At 43.4% G+C, this 21,088-nt stretch overlaps 1 protein-coding gene across 2 annotated transcripts in view; it reads right to left on the minus strand.

The window, feature by feature from the left end:
* DISC1 (DISC1 scaffold protein) overlaps positions 1 to 19,624 on the minus strand; it is a 187,224-nt gene extending 167,600 nt beyond the window's left edge. The window contains exons 1-3 of one of the 2 annotated variants that reach the window (XM_084203469.1): positions 19,504 to 19,624; positions 405 to 1,145; positions 172 to 320 (exon numbers count right to left, since the gene is read on the minus strand). In XM_084203469.1, coding sequence (XP_084059595.1) covers positions 172 to 320; positions 405 to 1,145; positions 19,504 to 19,579 — 966 coding nt within the window. In that variant the 5' untranslated portion in view covers positions 19,580 to 19,624. Of the gene's footprint in view, positions 1 to 171; positions 1,146 to 19,503 lie in introns of both variants that reach the window. The other variant, XM_084203468.1, reaches the window with a different exon arrangement.
* Positions 19,625 to 21,088: the final 1,464 nt, after the last annotated feature.

Consider the following 21,088-nt stretch of genomic DNA (forward strand, 5'->3'; position numbering starts at 1 on the left):
AACCAAACAAATCCTGTTATCTCATTTTTATAATACAGAGGTCTACTGCAAAACTCTGAACAAAGGCCACAAAAGCCAGTAGTATCTGAACTCCCACATAAACTTTGATTTTGGCACTACAAATAAAATGTTTTGAGGAAAAGGTATCAAAAACAAAGTGAGATTACTGACCTTTAATGTACTGCGGTTGCCAAGCAAGCAATCCTGTAACACTGGTTCATATTTTTTCATCAAAGTATCCCAGTTATGGTCACTGACAGTAAAGCTACTTTCATAGCCTGAGGTGACAGAAGAGCCAGCAGATGCTGCATCCGAGGAATCTGTAGAATATGAAAATGTTGTGTCTATATCCAAGAGAGAGACAGTCTCACAGTCCTGTAATTTATCATTTACTGGGCTCTCACGTTCATGCTGCAAATCTTCACCGGAACTGGAGGAGCAACACAAATCTCCCAAGTGCTCATGAGTTTGTGCCATCTCTTCCGGCTTCTGCAGATTGCCTGTGGTTTTGGAATGCAGAACAATTTCAGCTTCCTCAATAGATTTGCCTTCCACATCATTTACTCCAGAGGTCGAGTTCAGGGAGAGCTGTATGAAACTGAAACTTGATCTAAAGCTATCCTGTGCACCAGCAGAATGAGAAATACCATCTCTGTTTTGATATTCACAGTTGCTATTCACTTCTGCCTGATCCAAAGCATGCATCTTTGGGGGCTTGCTCACTTTGGTGCTGCAGCTTTTCTGCCACGTACAGCACACAGCAGAAGCATCTCCCTTGCCTGTTGTGGCAGTAGGGCAGACCCCCGTCCCTGTGCCATCTGACCGTGGACTATTGCAACAAGAAAGATTTTCACAGCATCCCGGAGTGTTTCCAGCAGCAGCCAAGGCTGTCCCCCCATCAGCAGGGGGCACGGCGCTGCAGCGCAGGGATTGCAGGTGATTTTGGCAGCGTCTGTGCGGAGCGCAGCCCTGAGAGCCCCCACGGTGCTGCCTGCCACGCCGGAGCTCTGCTGGGCTGGACCCTGTGCAGGCACCCCGGGACTGGAACTCCATCTGTGGCTGAGCTTCTGGCCTCATGTATCCAGGTCTTTTGGCCAGCTTCTTCTTACGGAGAGAGCCCGCCGGCATTAACTGCTGCTGATCACCTGGGAGGGGAGAAAAAGTCAGTCAGTGTTTCTGCTGTTTTCAAGGCTTAACATACTGTGGTGTCTGAAAATAGCTGTTTCTGAAATTCCAAGCAGCGTATCACTTTCCATTTCAACAAAACACAGACACTGACCATACTGCAGAAAGAGAACACCGTGTGTATTTATTCACCTTCTAAAGAGTTTGCACCTGTTTTTAAGTGAGCTCACTAACAAGCTCCTCCACCAGGACACAAACCTGGGTATGATGTATCCCATCATCTTCCCTGTTCACAATATCACTCTGCTTTTCCATTCTCAACTTGCTCAAGAGCACGCTGAAGCAGAAACTTGGTTTAAGTTTCTCTGGTCCAAACTGATTTCAGGCTTACAAGCACATTAAGATAGGACTGAATCTGCATCCAAAATGTGAGAACCATTATCAAAAAGAGATTTTGTTCAGTTTCTGGTGTTCATACCCATGTTTCAACACTATGAGTAGCAAAGGGCTCAGACTCTGCTGCCATAAAACTGTAACACCCTGTGGTTGCAGATGTCGGTCTAATGAGATACTGTACAAGTTGTCCTTTAGATTTATGACACTACCTATTGTCCAAAATGTAAAGTTGAAGGAAAAGCTTTGCATGAAGAATCACCAATCCTAGAAAACTATTAGTTTGCAGCATTACTAAAGTATTAATATCATTAAGAAGCAGCCTCTGCTCAGTAACTTGATTTCCTTACACATACCTTACTTTCACAGATGAAAAGATAAATTTGCTGTTTGCAGAGGTAAGAAAACAAACAAAAACCCCAGCCAAACAAGATAAAAATACCACAGTAAATATTAAAAGTGGGAGATCAGAATTTAATGTCCATGCTTTCTGTATATTTTTATATATTCATTATTGGTGAAAGATTACATGATGACTACTTTCATTCTCTCATGGATTTACTGCTAGTTAAAAGAGAATTCCATTTGTCTGTCCTGCACAATGGGAATCAATGGGAATACAAGCTCTGCACTATCATCCATTTCGTAACACAAAAAGATATTGACTGCACCTATTTGCCAGAATCACTCTTCAAGGGGATCTGATGCCTAGCTGAATTATGCCCTCTACTAGCTGCCCTCTACTCACAGAAACAGAATCAATTGGGTGTTAGAAATATTCATGTCACCCACACAGAGCCCTTTCAAAAACACAAGTTTCTGATTTTTTTTCTTTACATTTAACATTCTGCCCTAATCACAATCCTTTCTCAGTTTTTACACTGAAGGATATGCACATAATCTAAACTCCTCAGCAGCTCCTAACACAGGCCTCATGCACACCTCACTATGACAACATCCTATACAAGAATTTAAGCATTAGAACCAAAACTTCCCAGGAGAATTTTCCCAACATTCATTACATTCTCTCTAAATAACCTTCAACAAAAGCAATTTATACATTTTCCATATACTAGAATAGTGGCACATCTCACCGTGGGATTGCAGTTAAGCCTCTGTATTCTGCTTCCTATCACCATAAATTAGAATATCCCAGCAGTCTCTCATATTCTCTTTTGTCTGAGGAAAAAAAGCATCACAGAAATCAGAAGTAAAAAAGGTCATGGAGTCCATCAGCCTGTCTACTATAAAAAGACAGTGAAATGCTGTTCTGGGAGTAATTTAATAGAAGTCTTAAAAAACAGGAATCACTCTCGGAGCAAGGGAAAAAAAACTGAACAGAATGTTCTTAAAAATTTAATTCTTTTGGTTTATATACAAAACAATAGCCTAAATTTGACTTCAGCAGAAGAAATCAGTCATGCATAAGAGTCATTCTACGGCTGCATATACTCCATGGCCTTTTAAAAAGGCCTGTCATAGGCCTCCTCTGTAAAAACACAAAAGGTTCTCTGGTTTAATTAAAATCAGTTTAAAATTGATCTCACTAAGTCACTACGCATTTCTAAAGTAGACAGACAATTACAGCTCTTTAAACACCAAACTTAAACTAAGCTAAAGTAAATAAGGTTTAAATTGGCCAAAGCATTAGATATTCACACCAAGTAAACTGGATGCAATTCTAAAAATTATTGGAGACAAAAGGGGTACGATTCCAGTGTCCTGAATGAGATCACACACAGCCCACACATCTGTGCTCCTCACAAGGTCCACAGGTAGCCCTCCAGACAGGTTTGGCTTTCTGCTCCTTCATGGACCCCAGGTGTATCCCCTGGTGAGTCCATCCAGCAGCACAAACCGCTCACCTGGACACCAGGACAGAGTCACACTGCCCAGGTTCCACCAGGATTAGAGCTAGGCCAAGCCAAAAGCCATCCAGAGGATGCTACAGGGAGAGAGCTGCAGGTCCTTTGCCCCAGTGTGGCTGCCCCTGAGAGCAAGGCAGAGTGGACAGAGCTTGGACTGACATGAACATGGACACTCACACCTTCCCCAAAGGATAAGGGGAAGCCTGATCTCCAGGTCCAGCTAGAGAGCACCCACAGTGCCTTCAGCCACCACAAAACCCAGCCAGGAAGGTTCTGTTGCCTTGGGTGTACTGTTTGGGCACTGTTTATCTTGTGCCATGTCCATGTTCTCAAGATTATAATCATTTCAGTTGTTTACTATTACATACCTGAAATAGAGTTCTATAAACTTTTTCTGCATAACCTTCCAACCATAGCTTGTCTCGTCTGCATGTCAGAGAAATTACACTGAACCAATTCAGCTGGCTTGTTAAAAAATAAAAAGACAGCCCTTAAATTCTTCTCATCTTACCTCAGTTTGAAGAACATCAAACAACCATCTGCAATTAACTACAAAATTATCAGAATGAAAACAGCCGAAGGCAATTTTAAAACCCTACACTACAATGTGTCGTGCATTGTGTGAGACACACATTTAGAAAGAGAGGAGAGCCACAAATGGAAGAGCCTTCCAGTACTAACATTAAAAATCAATTTTTTAAAATAATATATTTTACAGTCTTGGAAGACAGTGTAACATATATTTAATGGCAGATATGTGCAAATTACTTCAAATTCAAATTATGAAAGCTCAGAAATATTCTTAACAGCTCTTTCACCACAGCAATCTTTCCTGATGATCAACATTTCATGTTCAATAGCAGCTCAGATCCAAAGCAGAGGGAAAAAGAAAATGGTCTATTGCTGCAAAGCAACGTTGTTCACATCTTAGTCACACCAAGTGAGATGAAAGAGGGAGAGGTGAAGCCTAAGAGCATTTCCCACCAATGGAAAGAGCACAATCCCCTATACCCAACCTGACACCAAAGGACAGCAAAACAGTCATCTAATTTGTTTTAGATCACCAGTCTTTGTTCTCAGCCACAAAAGTGGCAGCTTGGGTTTTTTGACTGAATGTTCTAATAGCATCTGTGGATGAAAAGGTGTAAATACCTTACATTTTTGTTATTCCAACAGAATTTAATACATCAGTACAGAAACCCCGACGTAATCACCTCCTCACTCCTGCTTCAAGCATGTGATGCAGAATGCTTGCAAGATCATTTAAGCTCTCCCTGCAAGTGAGAAATGATAGATGCAGTTTTAAAGGTAGCTGAGCTATCTGAATACACCTATATTATACACAGTTGGTTTTATTAGAATAACAAATTCATCTTCAGAGCCCTTGCGGGTGGTAACTGTGATGTGGAAGAAAAGGTATTTGGTCATATTCAAAGACAACTATCAAAGCACTGCTCCAAGCAACTTCTGTAGTGCTGCTTCCCTTAGAGAAGCCCGTAACACCTGCATCAAACTACATACAAACAAAGTGATTGAGCTCCAGATATTTATTATTTACAAATGTACACACATAAATGCTTAACCTATCAGAAGCAAAAATGAGCCATTTTTGGAGATTAATCTGACATGACAATAGCCATTACTGTTCAGCTCCTATGTCACAGAAATATGTAAAATGTGACAAGTTCCTGATCTTTGACTCATTTACTGAATTTCAAAGACCCCACTAAAAATGCAAAATAAGATGGCACTGATCTCAACACAGCCTGTGTTGAAACAAACAAGTATCACCTCTTTGCACAAATAAGCTGTCAAAGAAAGTCACTTTCGAATAAAGATTTTCATAACTCCTAAAACGAAAAGGTCTCAGCTTTTTCATCTCACCTACTGAGTGTTAACTGTAACTGTGGTTTATCTGAAGTTTTATAAAGCGTATCTACAGAGGGAGGCTTTGCTGAGTTACATTGTATTGGATATAACAATAATTATCTCCTCACCAAGGCTTCCAGTGATTTCTAAGGTCATAGACTGGGTTCAGTTACTCAACTGTTAGATTTCCAAAATGTGGCAAATGACATATCCTCTGAGGTCATTAAATGCATGTCAGTCTCCATTCTCCACTAAAAAGCCCTTTGAAGAGTTGAGCACTGTAAAAGCCAGAATGCTCTTCTTTAGCCAGGGTTTAAATAATTGTGTTTTTATTGACACACTCCCATAATGCATGTCATTGAGTTGTCACAATCAAGCCACTTACCTCCATAATGCAACAACTCATTTTAAGCCATTTGATGAAATTACAGCACCTGTCTCTAGAATTAGAATCACATCAGCTGATATTAATACACCCATCAAATTTTTCACACCTCAAGAAATAAAAAAAAAGTTTAAATCTAGTCTAGCCTTAACACTAAGAAAGAAAAAAAAAAGTCTACCAAAAAGTAAGTTGGTAAATAGCAAACACTTCTCATGTCAGGAACAATCACCTATTTAGTCAAGGGAATAAGAGAAATCACCCTTTCCATAATTACATATTTGTTACTAGAACTCACTTTTCAAACTCATCTCTGATTAGACTGAGGCTGATCAACCATTCTCCAAACCTCCTTACACAATTCACAGATGCATTCCACCCAACACACACTGATACCTGCCTTGGCCAGCTAGAACTGCCAAACTCACACCACCAGCTGCCTGACAGAACAGCTCCCAGGCTCCCCAGTCATCACTAACCCTACACCCAGCTCAGTGATCCATCCTGCCAGCCCATCAACAACAAAACATCCCAAGGATGAACACAAGCAGGTCTGGAAAAATGAACCAGCACCAGCACTGGGTGCCTTCAGCATAGTGAATAACATAAGACACTTCCCCAAAAATATCCAGCCCAATTTTTTTCCAAACCTGTGGGCAAATTTCTTTTTAACTTACAGTTAAAGTTATTGAGAATAATTTACACACTTTCCAAAGAGGCAGATGGACACACAAGTTGCAAGCCTACAGAAAATATTCACAACAGCTTATTTCAGGAGATGGAGTGTGGGTGTAAATTTTATTGTTCTTCTTCCCAGGGAAAAACTCTTTTGTTCCCACCTTCAATACAAAAGTCTGTAGAGGCAGTCCATGCAAATGTCTTAAATGGAGAGAACACTCTGGATTCTTTCAGTCAAGATCTGACAACAGCTTTAAATATTACACAGAAATAGGGGAGTAAGGATGTTGCATAGTAACTGTGTCATTTTCTTAGGTCATAAATTAATTTGCAAACAACACTTAATGGGTTTGCAGTCATATTCCATAAAATCATTCCACAAACACTCGTGAAACTATGAAATCAGTACACAGCAGTCCTTTTCAAAAATGGTCTACTTAACACACCACACTTCTCTTTCATCACTCTGTCTACAGAGTGACAGTGTGGATTCCCACTACTTCTGCTCAGTCAGATCATCTACAGCAAGACTCTAATATAAAACTCATCAGGGGGGAGGGGGAGAAGGAATTTTTAAAAAAGCGAAGTGTGAGAGCACATTGACAGCAGTCAATTTCTAATTCAAGCACAGTTTGAATGCTCCAGCTTGGAGATTTGAATTTTTAATTTCACCAAGAGAGTGGGTTCCAAATTAAGCATCTGATGCACAGTCAGTCTGAAACCAGAATTGAGTTTACTGAAATAGAAAGTAATTTTCTCTTAACAGCTCAGTAGCGATCACATATAATGAAAATAAAACAACGTGGCAGCTCCTATATTGCCAAGGGTGAGAAGTCAGAAGGCTTTTAGCTTTATAATTTAATATCAAAGTCCCAGGACGAATGCTCCTCCTCTGCCTGCTGAAAAAAGTTCACCTTGCAGCCCCAGTCAGGCTGTCAGATGCAATGTCCATGCTGTCTAGGCAAGGACAGAGATGGAATGGAGCTCCAGACATCAGGAGAGCTGAGCACCAAATTCCCACAGAAAGCACAGCACCTCAGGATGCAGATTAAATACAAGACACAGCAAAAGCCAGGCACGAACACAAACTGCAGTTACAGCAACGCACAGGACACAACATCAACCCGTAGCTAGGAGAAAGGCAAAGGAGTGGTGCTGCTCCCTCCCCCTGCTTCCCTGAAAACAAAGTCTCTGGGCTTTACATGAAGCCCTGCAGCTCTTTAGGCTCAGACAGAATTTCTGCAGTTGAGCATTCTTTGCTCTTCACAGCAGCAATTGTGTGAGCTGTACCTTTGCCAGCTGACAATAAACTGCTGCTCCGAGCGGCGAGATGAAGATCCTCCAGTGGCCACACGAGGCACAGCCTGCAGCAGCACCCTCCTGTCCCCAACGCCTGCACACGCAGCCCCAGTCAGGCCAAGTCCTTGCCAAGTGCCAGCAGATTGCTCAGCACCATCAGCCTGCAGATGTTACAGCCGGGGAGGGTGAAACGGTGCTCCAGCAAGCAGAGTGCAGCTCCCTCGGAGACCTTCACTGGCAAGTGGGAAAGACACACATGATATCCCTTTTGAGATCTTCACTGAGAATATGGCTTGACCTTCACAACCCTTACCAAAGGCTGTAGACAGACAAAACAGAAGCTGGAAGTTTGTTTTACTGGGCCCCAGAACACAAAAGTGAAGACGTCAGCTATATCCTTTTCCTCTAGCATAGAGGAGAAAAGTGGGTTGTTCAGATGAAATTCTGAGATTATCTATGAACAGGCTACAAAAGAAATACTATAGCAGAGATTGCTGAAACAGCAGGAGAATACTAACCACAGGCAAGAGCACTCCTAGCAGAAATCAGAGCTCCTTCTAAATAGAGGGGGTCAGAAGTCACTCTGCCTAGAGCAAGTGAGATATCTTTTAAAATTTTTTTTTAAAATAACATTCCAGCAAAGAATAGAGTTTCTCTTTAGAAGGTAATTGCACTGAACTACAGAATTTAGCAGATGTGGCAGCACAGAGGGACAAGAGCTGCCAATACAGAGGTTGAGAAGGCCTCAATACACAGCTGGAGAGCATTCAAAGGAGGCACCCACCAGCACCAGACAGCTAGCTCTCCACACTTCTCCATGTAGGAGCCCTGGCATTAGAGGCCAAACTTCCCATATCACCAGGTACGGCAGGAACACAGAGATCCACGCAACTGCCTGCTCAGCTTCAGGCAGGAGCTGAGAGTAACCCTGTGCCCCTCTCACCAGGACTGCACACCGAAGACCCCACGGGACCAAAGCCCTTCACACACCTTCAAAAGCCATGGCCACCAGAAGCAGACAAGGATCAAGGAACACAGTCAAGCAGCAGACCCTAGACTGAGGGAGGGCATTCCCAACACTAACAAATCTACTTTGAGTGTCATTCACTCATCTTTGTCTCCATCCTAACCCTGCTAGTACCAACACTGCACATGCTTTCCACCATTCCCATCAAAGCCTGCCTGCTTTTACACCCACTGTCACTGCATTTCAGTCATCACTCCCCAGTTACTCCTTCCAAACCAAGGGCTCATTTCTCTTCAAGTGAAAAAGAGAGCTGATCCAGAATCTTTCCAATTGCTGCTCTGGAGCTTTGACAAAAACTCTGGACAGGTCACACTTCACAGTCTAGAATGATAACCATCCACAAAGTTCCTGAACAGTGTTCCAAGCCAAAGACAGATTCTCTCTTTCCCAATACCAATTTCCACAATTCTGCCTCTCTGTTCCTTTTGGTCACGACCCCAACATGCACAAGCTGCCCTCCAGCCCCCTTAATGGCATTCCTCTCACAACAGCAAACAAGCATGTCTCAACTTACCCCCAGAAATCCTCCTCATACGAGCTTCCAGGCCCTGCACCTCCTCAGCCCACCCCATCCCTTCCTAGGTGGAGAGCCTTCCTGCTTCCCACTGCCCATCAGCAGGGCTCAGAATTTTCCGGGCTTCCCCAGGTCCATTTAAATGAAGCCCAGCCCCACTCTAGCTGTGTTCATTGATTTCATCGCTCCCCTCCAGGTGCTCAGCTTTTTGGCTGAGGGTTTCTTTTACGTCTTTCACAGCACACAGAGCTGGTATGACAATCTAAACCAAACCTCACTCTAAAGGCACACTGACTCCATTCATCCCCTTGGAGATCATCTCAAGGAAAACACCCCTGTGAGAGCTTCTTTCCCCTGACTGTAAATCACTGCTATTCATGTCTAGGAAATCAAGACAATTACCTGTCACAATTTACTCTGACATTCTCCCTGGGCTAACATACATTAGCTAATAATACAGGCTACTCTTACTAACACATGTCTATGCTGCTCAACAAAAGCACAGACTTCTGCCAGAAGTTTAACATATTTATGTCACATGCTGTTTGTGATTCACATAAGTACTACTACCTAAGTACAAACACACAGTATTTGCCACCTTCCACTGAACCTTACCCATCTGCTTTTATTAGCAAAATGAATGAAAGCTTAGCAGTAATCCTCAAAGAAATTGTACCCCTAGGTGACATTGCTTGTTTCTTGGGTGCCAGGGACTTTGCAGGACACTGCACTCAACACAAAAATCAGACCTCTCAAAAATATTCTGTGTATTAAAAGAATAAGCCAGTGAACAGTTTTTCAGGTCAACATATTCCAGATCCATCTTAGCATTTTAAGTGGATAAAGAAGGTGCAGAATGTACCATATGGCATTAAACAGACACACACCTGAACAGATCTGCTTCAGCAACAAAAAGCTTGGCAGAGGAAAACTTCGAGTGTCAGATAGTTTTCCAGAATAAATACAGATTGTTAACTCATTGCTTCCAATTCTAAAGCAGTATTATTTGCTTTAGAAAACCTGAATTCATAAACCAGGATCAGCAGGGCCCTGTGTGAGGTAGCTCATATTTGCATATCCCTTTCAGGTATATGGGATAGGTCCCTGTGTAATTAGGAATTTCTTCTGCTTCTTTCAGGTTTACACACAATACTCCTGACAAGTATTATTATTAAGAAGCAGCAGAGCTGCTGTAGCTTCCTTTCAAGGAAAGCAACACAATTTCAGAGACATTTGACCTCATGAGTTCCGAAGTACAGCAGTAATCTGATGTACTTGCTTTGTGGTTGAAGCAGACCATGTGAGAAACTACACAACTTATCTCAGCCACAAAGCATGCCCAAGACAACAAAGGACTAACACAGGACTCCTGAAAGACAGCTAAGTATTTTCACTATACACCTAAAGCTTTGTACCTTTAGAACTCCTGTCTTCATGGAAAAGGTTGGAGATCGAAAAGCAGCACTCAGAATTTTATCTTTATATCATCTAAGCTATCAAACCTTAGAGTTGCAGGTCCCCTTGAGGCAGATCCTGCAATAATGCTATTCTGTCTGGTGAATCTTTATTGGAAACCTCAGGTTTAACTTATATTTTTCACCAGAAACATGAAGCAAATACAAACATCATATTTAGAGGATTCTTTGTCTATACTGACTTGCATCTGTTTACATTTTTGTACTCTAAATCTAAAAAAGTCTGAGATCTGAGACTGGAAAATAGATTTATAAAATATCTGTATCAAGCAAATCCACTAAGATAGTCTATAGACATAGATAGTTAATTGACAGGCTCCTTTAACTACGGAGTGAAACAGTGCTACCTTTTTATGTTGGAAATCTTTTAAATTTCCTCCTGACTAGGCAGAAAGGAAAACTCACAGTATTTTGGATGTACTTGCCATAGTTGCTCAACCTAGAAAGCATTCTCTCTCTCCAGCCCTCTGCGAGCAGGAACACCTTAGGCATGACTAGCCTTACAAAAACAAAGGGGTGACAACAAAACCATGAGAAGAATGAGATTTTCATTTCTGAGCAATAAAAGTGTCATAGTGCTTCACCGAACAAAAACATATGAAATGTCTTAAATTACCTTAAAGTCTGAGCCATAAGCAAGGACTGTAGCAGAGAAAGCCAGCAAGGCAGAACTAAGAACATCTTTAAGGTTAGAATGCCCTCTTTGGGTATAAAGACATACTTGCAGCAACAGTAAATCTCAGTAAGTTCTATTTTGTGCTGTAGGACGGAAAGCAAATCAAAGAATGCAAGTGTGCCACTCCAAGACTTGTAAAATGTTAGAAATTACTCCAACTACCCTCTATTAGTAGCAAGGCTCTGAAGAGGCCACATCACAATAGTGAGGATGACAGCAATCCATACACAGCAGCACAGAGGGGCAGGACAAGAAAGAGACGGGCATAACCAAAAACAGGAAACTGGATACAAAGAAAAACTTTTTCACCTTGAGGGCAGCCAAGAAGTGAAGCAGGCTACCCAGAGAGGTTGCAATATCTTTGGAGGTTTTCAAGGCCCAACAAGATAAAAGCTCTGAGCAACCTGACACAACCCCAGTAAGTGCTGCTTTCAGCAGGGAATTGGACCAGAGATCATCTGAGGTTCCCTCGAACCCAAACTATCCTAACATACTTCTAAGATTTAAATACACGTCTAAGGATTTGCAGTATTTCTCTAGTTAACTGTACCCAAACAAAAGCTCAAGACTTTGATCTGTGGAGATGCAGCCAACCTTGCAAGAAAGCAACTTCTCTGATTTATAACTCCACAAAGGAGTCACTAGAAGTTAGCAAACAATAGTTCCATCACATCCTGGAAGCTGAAAACTGCTCACTTTCTAGAAATAAAATTCAGACTAAAGTTCAATACCAGAAATAAATAAGTTCTCAAACAGCATTTAAGCATCCCTCACTCACAGAGAAATTACAAGCTTCAGTGATGGTCAGGGCCTTGAGCAAGACAGATACAGTAAAGCATAACAGCACAGGAACTCCAGTTGTTCCACAGCAGCAGGCCTTCAGCAGTTAGCTGGCGATTAAATGATGCTCATGAGCATCACTTAAATGTCACTTTGATCTACTGCAGTTATTTCACAAAATCTTTATTACTGAGGCTTTTTATTGGCTGTACAAACATTGGCAAGCATTTCTCTTTGCTGTATTAAAAATTATTTTGATACTTATTCCTAGGCTGCTTGCCAACTGGAAGACAAGATGGAGCCATCTGTGAGACTACAACTCTCTGAAGACACTCGCCTTTCAAAAACATAATCCCTTAAACGGTGCCAAGGGCACTACACACAAAAAAACTAACATCACGTCTGAACAGCTGCAGCAAAACCTGCCTGTCTCACAAATTTCCCAGCAAAGGAAGGGGGAAGACCACTTCTGCCCAGGGAATACTGCCTCTACCCTATCCAGCCCGTGAAGCCTGATTATGACACGAGCATGGAAAAAGTCACACCTGAACACTCTGCCACGCAGATGTATCAGACAGCCAAAACTGTGCCAGAGATCTGTATGTTATCTATAACTGAATTAAGTAGCAAACACAGCTATTTCTACATCTTCTCTTTCTTGGTTTAGTACAAATTTGAGGGGGCTGGTCTCTTCCTTCTTCCACTTTTTAGCAATGTTGGTGCTCAAAATATGTACACAGGCTGCTACCCAGAATTCCTCATATCCTCTGCATTGTCTTCATCTGGTCTGCTTGATTTTAATTATTATTATTCCTGGTATTATTCCCTACTTGCCCCCTGCCTTGTAATCCCCCTTTTAAAAACTCCTCTCGTATTTTATATCACAATTCCCAAGCCATCAGAAATCACTTTTAGCCAACTAACACCTAGAACAATTAGTCCTTAGAGACCTGCAGGAAAGACAGCAACCCCATGCACTGAAGAGTCATACTGGCCTCTCAGCATTAATAGCACAGCCAATCTAAACTTGCAAGGGTCACACTTAATGCCCAGGCTTCCAACCTCCAACTATGCTATGCCTAGGCAAAGCACACGAAGTTTCACTAGGGCATAGCAGCACATGAAGCAGTAACACAAGTGTGTGTGCATCCAGATTCAGGAGAAAAGTCTGGACTCTCACATCAAGAAATTCAGTGCCAGGCCAAACTCACCAGAAACACAGCACAACAGCTGCTACACACCATGGTCACTACTCATAACAAAGATAAATTATCTTAAAATAATATGAAATTAACTCAGAAAGTGACTGACATGAATATACACTGCCTACTTAGCCCAAAGATGGAAAACCTTACTAACCTCACTTTAAAAGATAAACACAAGGCCTTGAAGTACAACAGGACAAGCCAGTTGGTTTCACAAAGGGCAATCAGAAGTCTTATGGATTATTCTTCCCAAAACAACAATGCTGGTTTTTACCTGCCAGTCCTACCTCACAAAGGAAAAGACAGCAACAAATCTACTCCTGAAAATCTACTTCATAGCTATACTCAAGGTGGGCAGAAAGCATCTCCTTGGCTAACTTGACCCTGGAACAGATGATCCCATGGAAAATTGTGTCATTGGCAAAAGCTGGCACCATAGTAGGAAAATTCTCAATTAGGTAAAAGAACAAATACCTTACTGCTAGTGCTGACTGCATCTAAAAAAAAAGAAGTTGAAGCTGATCTTTTCTTAGCTTACAGCAACTTGAGACCCCCTGGCAAAACCGGATTTTCCCCCAGTCCTCATTCCCGCAGGAGGCAGACATCCAGTTCTGACGCACTGCTCAGAGGAAAGCATTAACTGGAGCAGCCTTCTCTCCCAGCCAAGTCTGTACAAGTCCCAGCAGCCCCAAGTGTGGGAACACTACAGCAGCTCTCTCACCATGACCGTGTTCAGGCTCTCCAGGGGAAAGGGAAACACAACAACTGTAGATTATTAACTACTTTGGGAGCAAAACCACACGGAGGATCAGCTGCCCTGGTTCTGCACCCCAGGCAACAGTAATCAGATCCTTCTTACACAATTTCAGTGAGGGTCTCCTCAAGATTTTCACTGCTCTGAGCAAATTAAAATGTCCCGCTCTCCTAAACAAGGATTCTGGAAGGAGAGGAGCAAAGTTTCAGCATGGTGCCCTGCTAAAACAGTGCTGTCCCACTGCAGTGGCAGCACAGCCTGGGACCATCCAAGGCATCCAAGAGAACCTCATGCTCCTGAGACCCCACATCACTGCTGAAGCACAGATATCAGCACCATACCCACACTGCTCCCACCACAGACACAGCAACCAAAAAGATGTTAACAGCAAGGAAATCTTACTACAGCAACGTAAAATACCACCAAACTCTGCAGCTGTATGTCACACCCTCCTGAGACTGGTGTGCCCATGCCTTTCCAGGAGCAGAGCCGGGAATGCAACACAGCCACAGCTCAGCCCGAGCTATTAATGCAAATACTGACGGGTTAATGCACTACACATTAAATGGGAAAAGTCAAGCCCCAGCAAACAGCTGTGCTGCCCATTTCCTTCCATCACCACTATCTCCACGGGCCATTAGCAACAGGAAGCACCTGAAACTTAGACCAGCACCATGAAATTCAATCTCATTCCTGCCTTAGTAACCATCTTTGTCCAAAATCCTAACAGAGAATGGAAAGCTCTTGTCCCCAAAGACATACTCTCTAACAACAGGGAGAAATTAAGTTTTTACGATCAGCCTAGCTCTTGCAACAAAAAGTCAGATATTTTATGGAGCTGAGGCTACCGCAATTTACCATCCTGAACAGGCTCAGGGATGTTCCTTCCTTTGAATCACATGGTGTTTCCCTCAGGTAGAATATTTATATGTGGAGGATGGGGAACAACCAACCACAAGAATTAGATAGCCATAACATAGAGGAGAAGCCTGTGGCTATAAGCATTTGGCCCTGCCAAAAGTCCCCCCCAGCACCACTCAAGTGCCTGCATATCTGCAGTAATGATAACACGTAAGACTGCGCTGCTATGTCAGTGGGAAGAATGCTTACCACCAGAACAGAAACAAAATACTTGAAGTATCCCACTAAAACAGCAAGAAAGCAGTTTACTATCATGAAAAAAATATTCTTCCCTTTCCCACACTCTCTGGAGAGTTGATGGCTTCCCAAAAACAAAACAAAAAGATGTTAAAAATTGTTTCCTTTATTGCTTAAAGCATATTTTTTAGACCAGTCTGATGATTTTCAACATCATCAGACTGGTGATTTAAATTCAAGTTGCTGTTAGATAGATGAGCTGAGCTAGGGACTGTGGTACTCACCCCATTAAGCAATAAAGTTGTGAAGCCACTGACAAACTTCATTATCTACAGACACATTCAAAACATCACTATTATCTGATTCTAACTTTCCACTAGTATTATTATTCACCATTAAGCAGGGTCTTGAAAAGCTACACCAGTGCCACATGCCTCACCTTACACAGATCTGGTGACTTGCAAAACGATTCAGAAAACGGTATCTAATGGTATCAACTCCCAGTTCCTGCCTCTCTCACAGATACTAACCTTTTCATTTTATTTAGTTTTACAATACTCACTATCAACCTCTTGACTCTTCACTCCACAGGCTGCCTCAAAGTCTCCCCACTAAGACATTTTCCTCTGTAATGGTTTCCTGCCCCACTGACCTCTCAGCCCAGCAAAGGAAAACTTTCCACAAGAGCACATTAAACCCCTCCAAACAACCAACTCTTCAGCCATTGCAGAGAACACACAAAGGTCACGTATGCCACATCCATTCTGCTCCTAATTTCAAGGAGCCGCTTTTTCCCACACAGCTCTTTCCCAAGGAGATTTTATAATCTAAGCATACATACAGTGTGTTTAACAAACTTTTGCTCAGTTGTAGTTCTGATTTGGTTGCTCTTTCATTCAATCCATAAACACAGGTAGTGCATACAACTTTAAAGGAGCTAACTGAGCAGTACTAAGAAAACATATTTTCCACTTTCCATCCCTTATTCCAAGTACACAGCTGCTTATGTAGTAAATATTTACTATTCAAGGTAAAGTCTAATTTAGTTGGGATTTTTTTACACTTGTCAGTGTTACAAATAAACATAATGACAGAGGGCAAAAAGAGCAGAGTAACAAGACAATTTACCCTGACATTGGTGTGATACGACTAAGAGAACTATTTGTAAGGCAGCAAGAGAGGAAGGGAGGAGGTGGTGAGAAAAATCACAAAGCACCATTGATCATACTCATTAGACAGCTGGGTCCCAATTAGAAATATATCACACAGAGATAATAAGAGGTGCTCTGGAAGGAAGCTTGGCTGTGAGATGAAGGAGGGTCTGAAACACAACAAGCAGAATTTTACAGTACGTACAAAGGGGTGGCAGAATCCAAACTCTGCGAGTCCCAAAGGAATCACAGCGAACAAAGAAACCCTACTTCAGGCAAGCACATGATCTCACCCCTCTGCCTGCAGACTTCAGATTACCCATTAAGCCACTTCACATTCTCAGCACCAGAAACAGGGAAGTAACTCCATGTCAATAGCTAATTCAATTTCCATACAGAAAACTCATGTTTAGCAAACAAAGTATATCCATAGCGGATCCTAGCTTCCACAGCATCGGTAGCTTGCAGGCTTGATATTTCTCCCTGAAAGCATTTTTCAGGTGAGCTCTTAATGGAATCCACACCTATATGGTAAAGGAGTAGAAAAAAGGAAATTACATGGTGAGTTAAATAGTTAACACGACACAGAATTAAGGAAACACCTTCAAAAAAGGATACTACCATGCTTAAAATAGGAACAGCAGCCTTTGTTCAGTGCCAGAAGGCCAAGTTTTCCCTCGTGTGACTGCTGGTTTACAAAGGGCGCATTCATTCCAAATACATAAGGGTTTTGCAGCAGTTTTCCTTCAAGAATATTGAACAGTATTACAACACACCCTGGGTTCAATCTTAATCTAAGTGACGCGGCATGAAAGGGCTGCTCTCTGGAAAGAAACACAAGATGCTAAGGATGAACTTGGAAATCACTATGGCAACTCTGCAGGTCCCTTCCCGTTCACCTTGGAGGCCAATACTCCAAAGGAGGTAGGAAAGCCCCTTTCCACAGGAATCATTCATATGCAATATGGCCAAAACCAGGAAAGGTCACAGCCTGTCTCTGCTCAATTGGAAAGAGGGGTTTGCTCAAAGAAACACAAGGCTAAAATGGGAAAAGAAAAAATCATAACTCCCGAGGAGTGCCCGTGAGGCGTCCCACACTCGAGTAAATCACACTTGAAAGGTCAGCTGGTTCAGTAGCTGTCAAAGGCCCCAGCCACAGCGAGCAAAAAAAGCCTAACCAAGTGTGCCTAATTTGTGAACAAAGTCAGAATTAACCTTCAGGGTTTTCGCGTTTGTCAGTACAAAACATTGTTTGCAGTGCTTTCTGTCCTCCTGTTCATCACAATTAATTTATCCTGATGCTAATAAATCCTCTTTTCTTCATGAACCCACTACAATTCCACCAGAAGCAGCTTAGGCCCAAAGTTTTGACTTCACTTTAATGAAGAGAACAAAGGATGATTTATCTAAATTTAAAGAGGGAGGAAGGCAGTGGCAATACAATACTTGCCTCTGTTTTTTAGAGTGCTGCTGCACTGTAATCTTCAATGTCATGTATGAGAATGTGCCATTTTTGGAGCCCAATCTCAAAGACAGCTATAAAGAAAATTGATAACTCTGGTAGTATCAAGCACTGGGAAGAAAAAAAAGATATATTGGATATGGTCCTAATCTCAAGTATACAAAACACTGCACATAAACATTTGTTGGTTCTTGTACATTTCCTTCAACTTCCCATGAGCCCAATATTTTAAGTAACCACAAATCTCTAAACTCAGCCTTTCTTTTCTTTTAAATCAAATATTTATTTTAAACACTCCTACTTTGCAGTTTCATAAGGGCCTAGAAGCCCTATGAATAGGGCTTCAACTGGAAAACCATCGTCAATGCCTTCCCAGAATGAACCACAACAATTTCAACTTCAGCAATGAGAGATGGAGGAACATACATCATTAAAGGGACTTTAGTACTTAAACACTAAGAACAGTTTTAATAAGTAGAACTTTTCCTATTTTCAGGAGTTACTGTAAAGCCAATAGCAAATTAGCAAGTAAATGAACCAATAGGAAAGGACAAAACAAGAGATAATGCATCCCAGGGGACTTCACCCATTTCTTTGAAAACCTTTATTACTTCAAATTAGCAGCAGCACTTGTTGCCACACCTTCTGCAGTATATTTTGTGAAAGCCTTTATTATAAAAGCACTTCACTGCAGAACTCTTAAAATGCTAACATAATTAATTCAAAAGCATAGCAAGGAGTAATTCAAGCAGTGTACACAAAGATTAATGTGGATTACCAAAACAGGAATGAGCCGTTTTCTATTAAACTGTTGGCAAGGATGACTGAAGTGTTTGCAGGAAGTCTTGGTGGACTCATGGAGCTGGGAGAACCATGTATCCCAAACAACCCAAAAAACAGCAGACACACCTAGTGAGAAATACATCCTTCTTTCCCAGTTGTCCTGGGAAAGGTGAAGTGTTTTTTTCCAGAATTTATTGTGGCTCCAGCCTTTTCAGACCAACTGACTGCCGCTGCTCTGAGAGAAAAGGAGAGCAGTTCATCCGCATTAGAGGTCATGGTCTTGTAAGATTCATTTATTTATAAAAGCATATACACACAAGTGTCCACTAAGGCATTTTCTTACTTAAGCCTGGACCAGAGAGACAACGTAGGTGACTTTTCTAAGAACACCACTACTTCCCTCTTTGCAGTTGGTTATTTAAAAAATAAACATACAAACCATACCAAATAAACCATTAATGTCTTCACTACAACTGCGCCCACACGAGCTGAAGCAAAATCAAAGCATCTTATTTTTTGAGTTAAAAAACGATAGCTACGTTATCTCAAAGTCGCAAGACCTTTTCTTAGGCTGCCCTAACCGAGAAATAAATGCCATCATCACCAGGGGCTTAAGTTTTTTTTTAAAAAACTAAAAAAACTTTTAGAATCTTAAAACTTTCGGACAGTGAAATGAAAGATCCGGGTGGAATTTTTCGTCACTAAAAGGAAAAAAAAAAAAAAACAAAAACAGAAACCACAACTATAAGCTCCCCATACTCAAAGCGACTCCCAAGAGCTGCTGTTGCTCCCAACCCGAGGGCAGCATCCAGTCGAGGGGAGCCGCCCGGCCGCTCCAGCGGGGAGCGGCGCTGCCGGCCCCGGTCCCGGTGCCCCACGCCCCGGGGCTCCTGCGGAGCTCTCCGGCCGGGCACCCCCCGCCCGCTCCCTCCCTTCCTCTCGGCGGTGCCCCGGTCCCGCTCACCTGGGCCCGCCGCGTCCCCGCCGCCACCGCGGCGCCGCCTGTCGGTACCGCCCGGCCGGGGCTGCGGCCGCCACATCCCGCCCGACCCCGGCCCGCAGCCGGCGGAAAGCGGCCCGGGCCCGGCCACTCCCCGCCGGGGGCGGGCTCCAGGCAGCTCCGCCGCCCTGGGGAAGGAGAGGGCGGCGGGCGGGACCGGCTCTGGCTGCGGCTGCGGAGGGTGGTGCGGTGCGGTGCGGCCGGGGCCGGGCGCACGCAGAGCCCCAGGGAAGCCGGGCTGTCCTGGCTCCCGCCCGCGCTGTGGTCCCCGGCTGTGCGGGCCCTGCTCCCGCAGGTCTGCGGCGTTAGGTTGGGCGGGAGAGGACACAGGGAATCACAGAATCGGTCAGATTGGAAGGGACCACAGCGGTCCAAGCTCTCTGCTCAAGCAGGGTCATCTTAGAGCACATGGCACGGAATTGTGTCCAGATGGTTCTCGCGTATCTCCAGTGAGGGAGACTCCACAAAGTCTTCGCACAATCTGTTCCTGTGCTCGCAGAGTAAAGTTCTTCCTCAAATTCAGGTGGAATTTCCTGTGCATTGGTTTCTGCCCATTGCCTCTTGTCCTTTTGGCACCCTCCCTTCAGATACTTAAAAATATGGATAATGCTCCCTCTCAGTTGTCTCTCTTGAGGCTGAATAGGTCCAGCTTCCTCCTCACAGGAGAGATGTTCTAGTCCCTTAATCATCCCTTTATCCCTCCGCCGGACCCGCTCCAGGAGCTCCGTGTTTCTCCTGTACTGAGGAGCCCAGAACTGGACACAGCACTCCAGATATGCCTCACCAGGGCTCCTCAGAGGGGCAGGATACCCCTCCAAGGGTATTGCCAGCAGGTAACACTAAGAGCATTACCTGCTGGCCATGCTCTTCCTAATGCATCCCAGGATTCCATCAGTCTTCTTGTCCACGTGGGTGTGGGCATGGCTCACGGACAGCTTTCTGTCCACCAGGACCTTCAGGTCCTTCTCCACCGAGTTGTTTTCCATCAGCTCAGCCCCTAACCCATACCTTGGGTTGTTCACCCCTGTGAAGGACACAACCTATGCTACCCATACAGATATATGGCCTCCACCTCACAGCTCCCAGCACAGTAACAAATATATATACACCAAACATACTCTTGGAAAACAGTTTATTTTCAGGATTAGCCATACTGGGCATTGCTTGGTCTCAGAGCCATCATGTGACTGTGAGCCCTCCTCTGGCAGTGCATTGCATGTCAGATACTCACTGAATTTATCAAGGTTTGCAGATGATACAAAACTGGGAGGAGCTGTCGACTCCCTGGAAGGCCGGGAAGCCCTGCAGAGAGACCTTGACAAATCAGAGGGCTGGACAGTCACCAACCATATGAAGTTCAACCAGGGAAAGTGCTGGACTCTGCACCTGGAATGGGGCAACCCTGGATGCATGGACAGACTGGGGAATGAGATGCTGGAAAACAGTGCCATGGAAAGGCACGTGGAGGTCCTGGTCAGTGGCAAGGTGAACATGAGCCAGCAGTGCCCTGGCAGCCAGCAGGGCCAACCCTGCCCTGCAGGACATCAGG

This window comes from Fringilla coelebs (genome assembly GCF_963513975.1).
Source record: "Fringilla coelebs genome assembly, chromosome: 3".
NCBI classification, from domain to species: domain Eukaryota; kingdom Metazoa; phylum Chordata; class Aves; order Passeriformes; family Fringillidae; genus Fringilla; species Fringilla coelebs.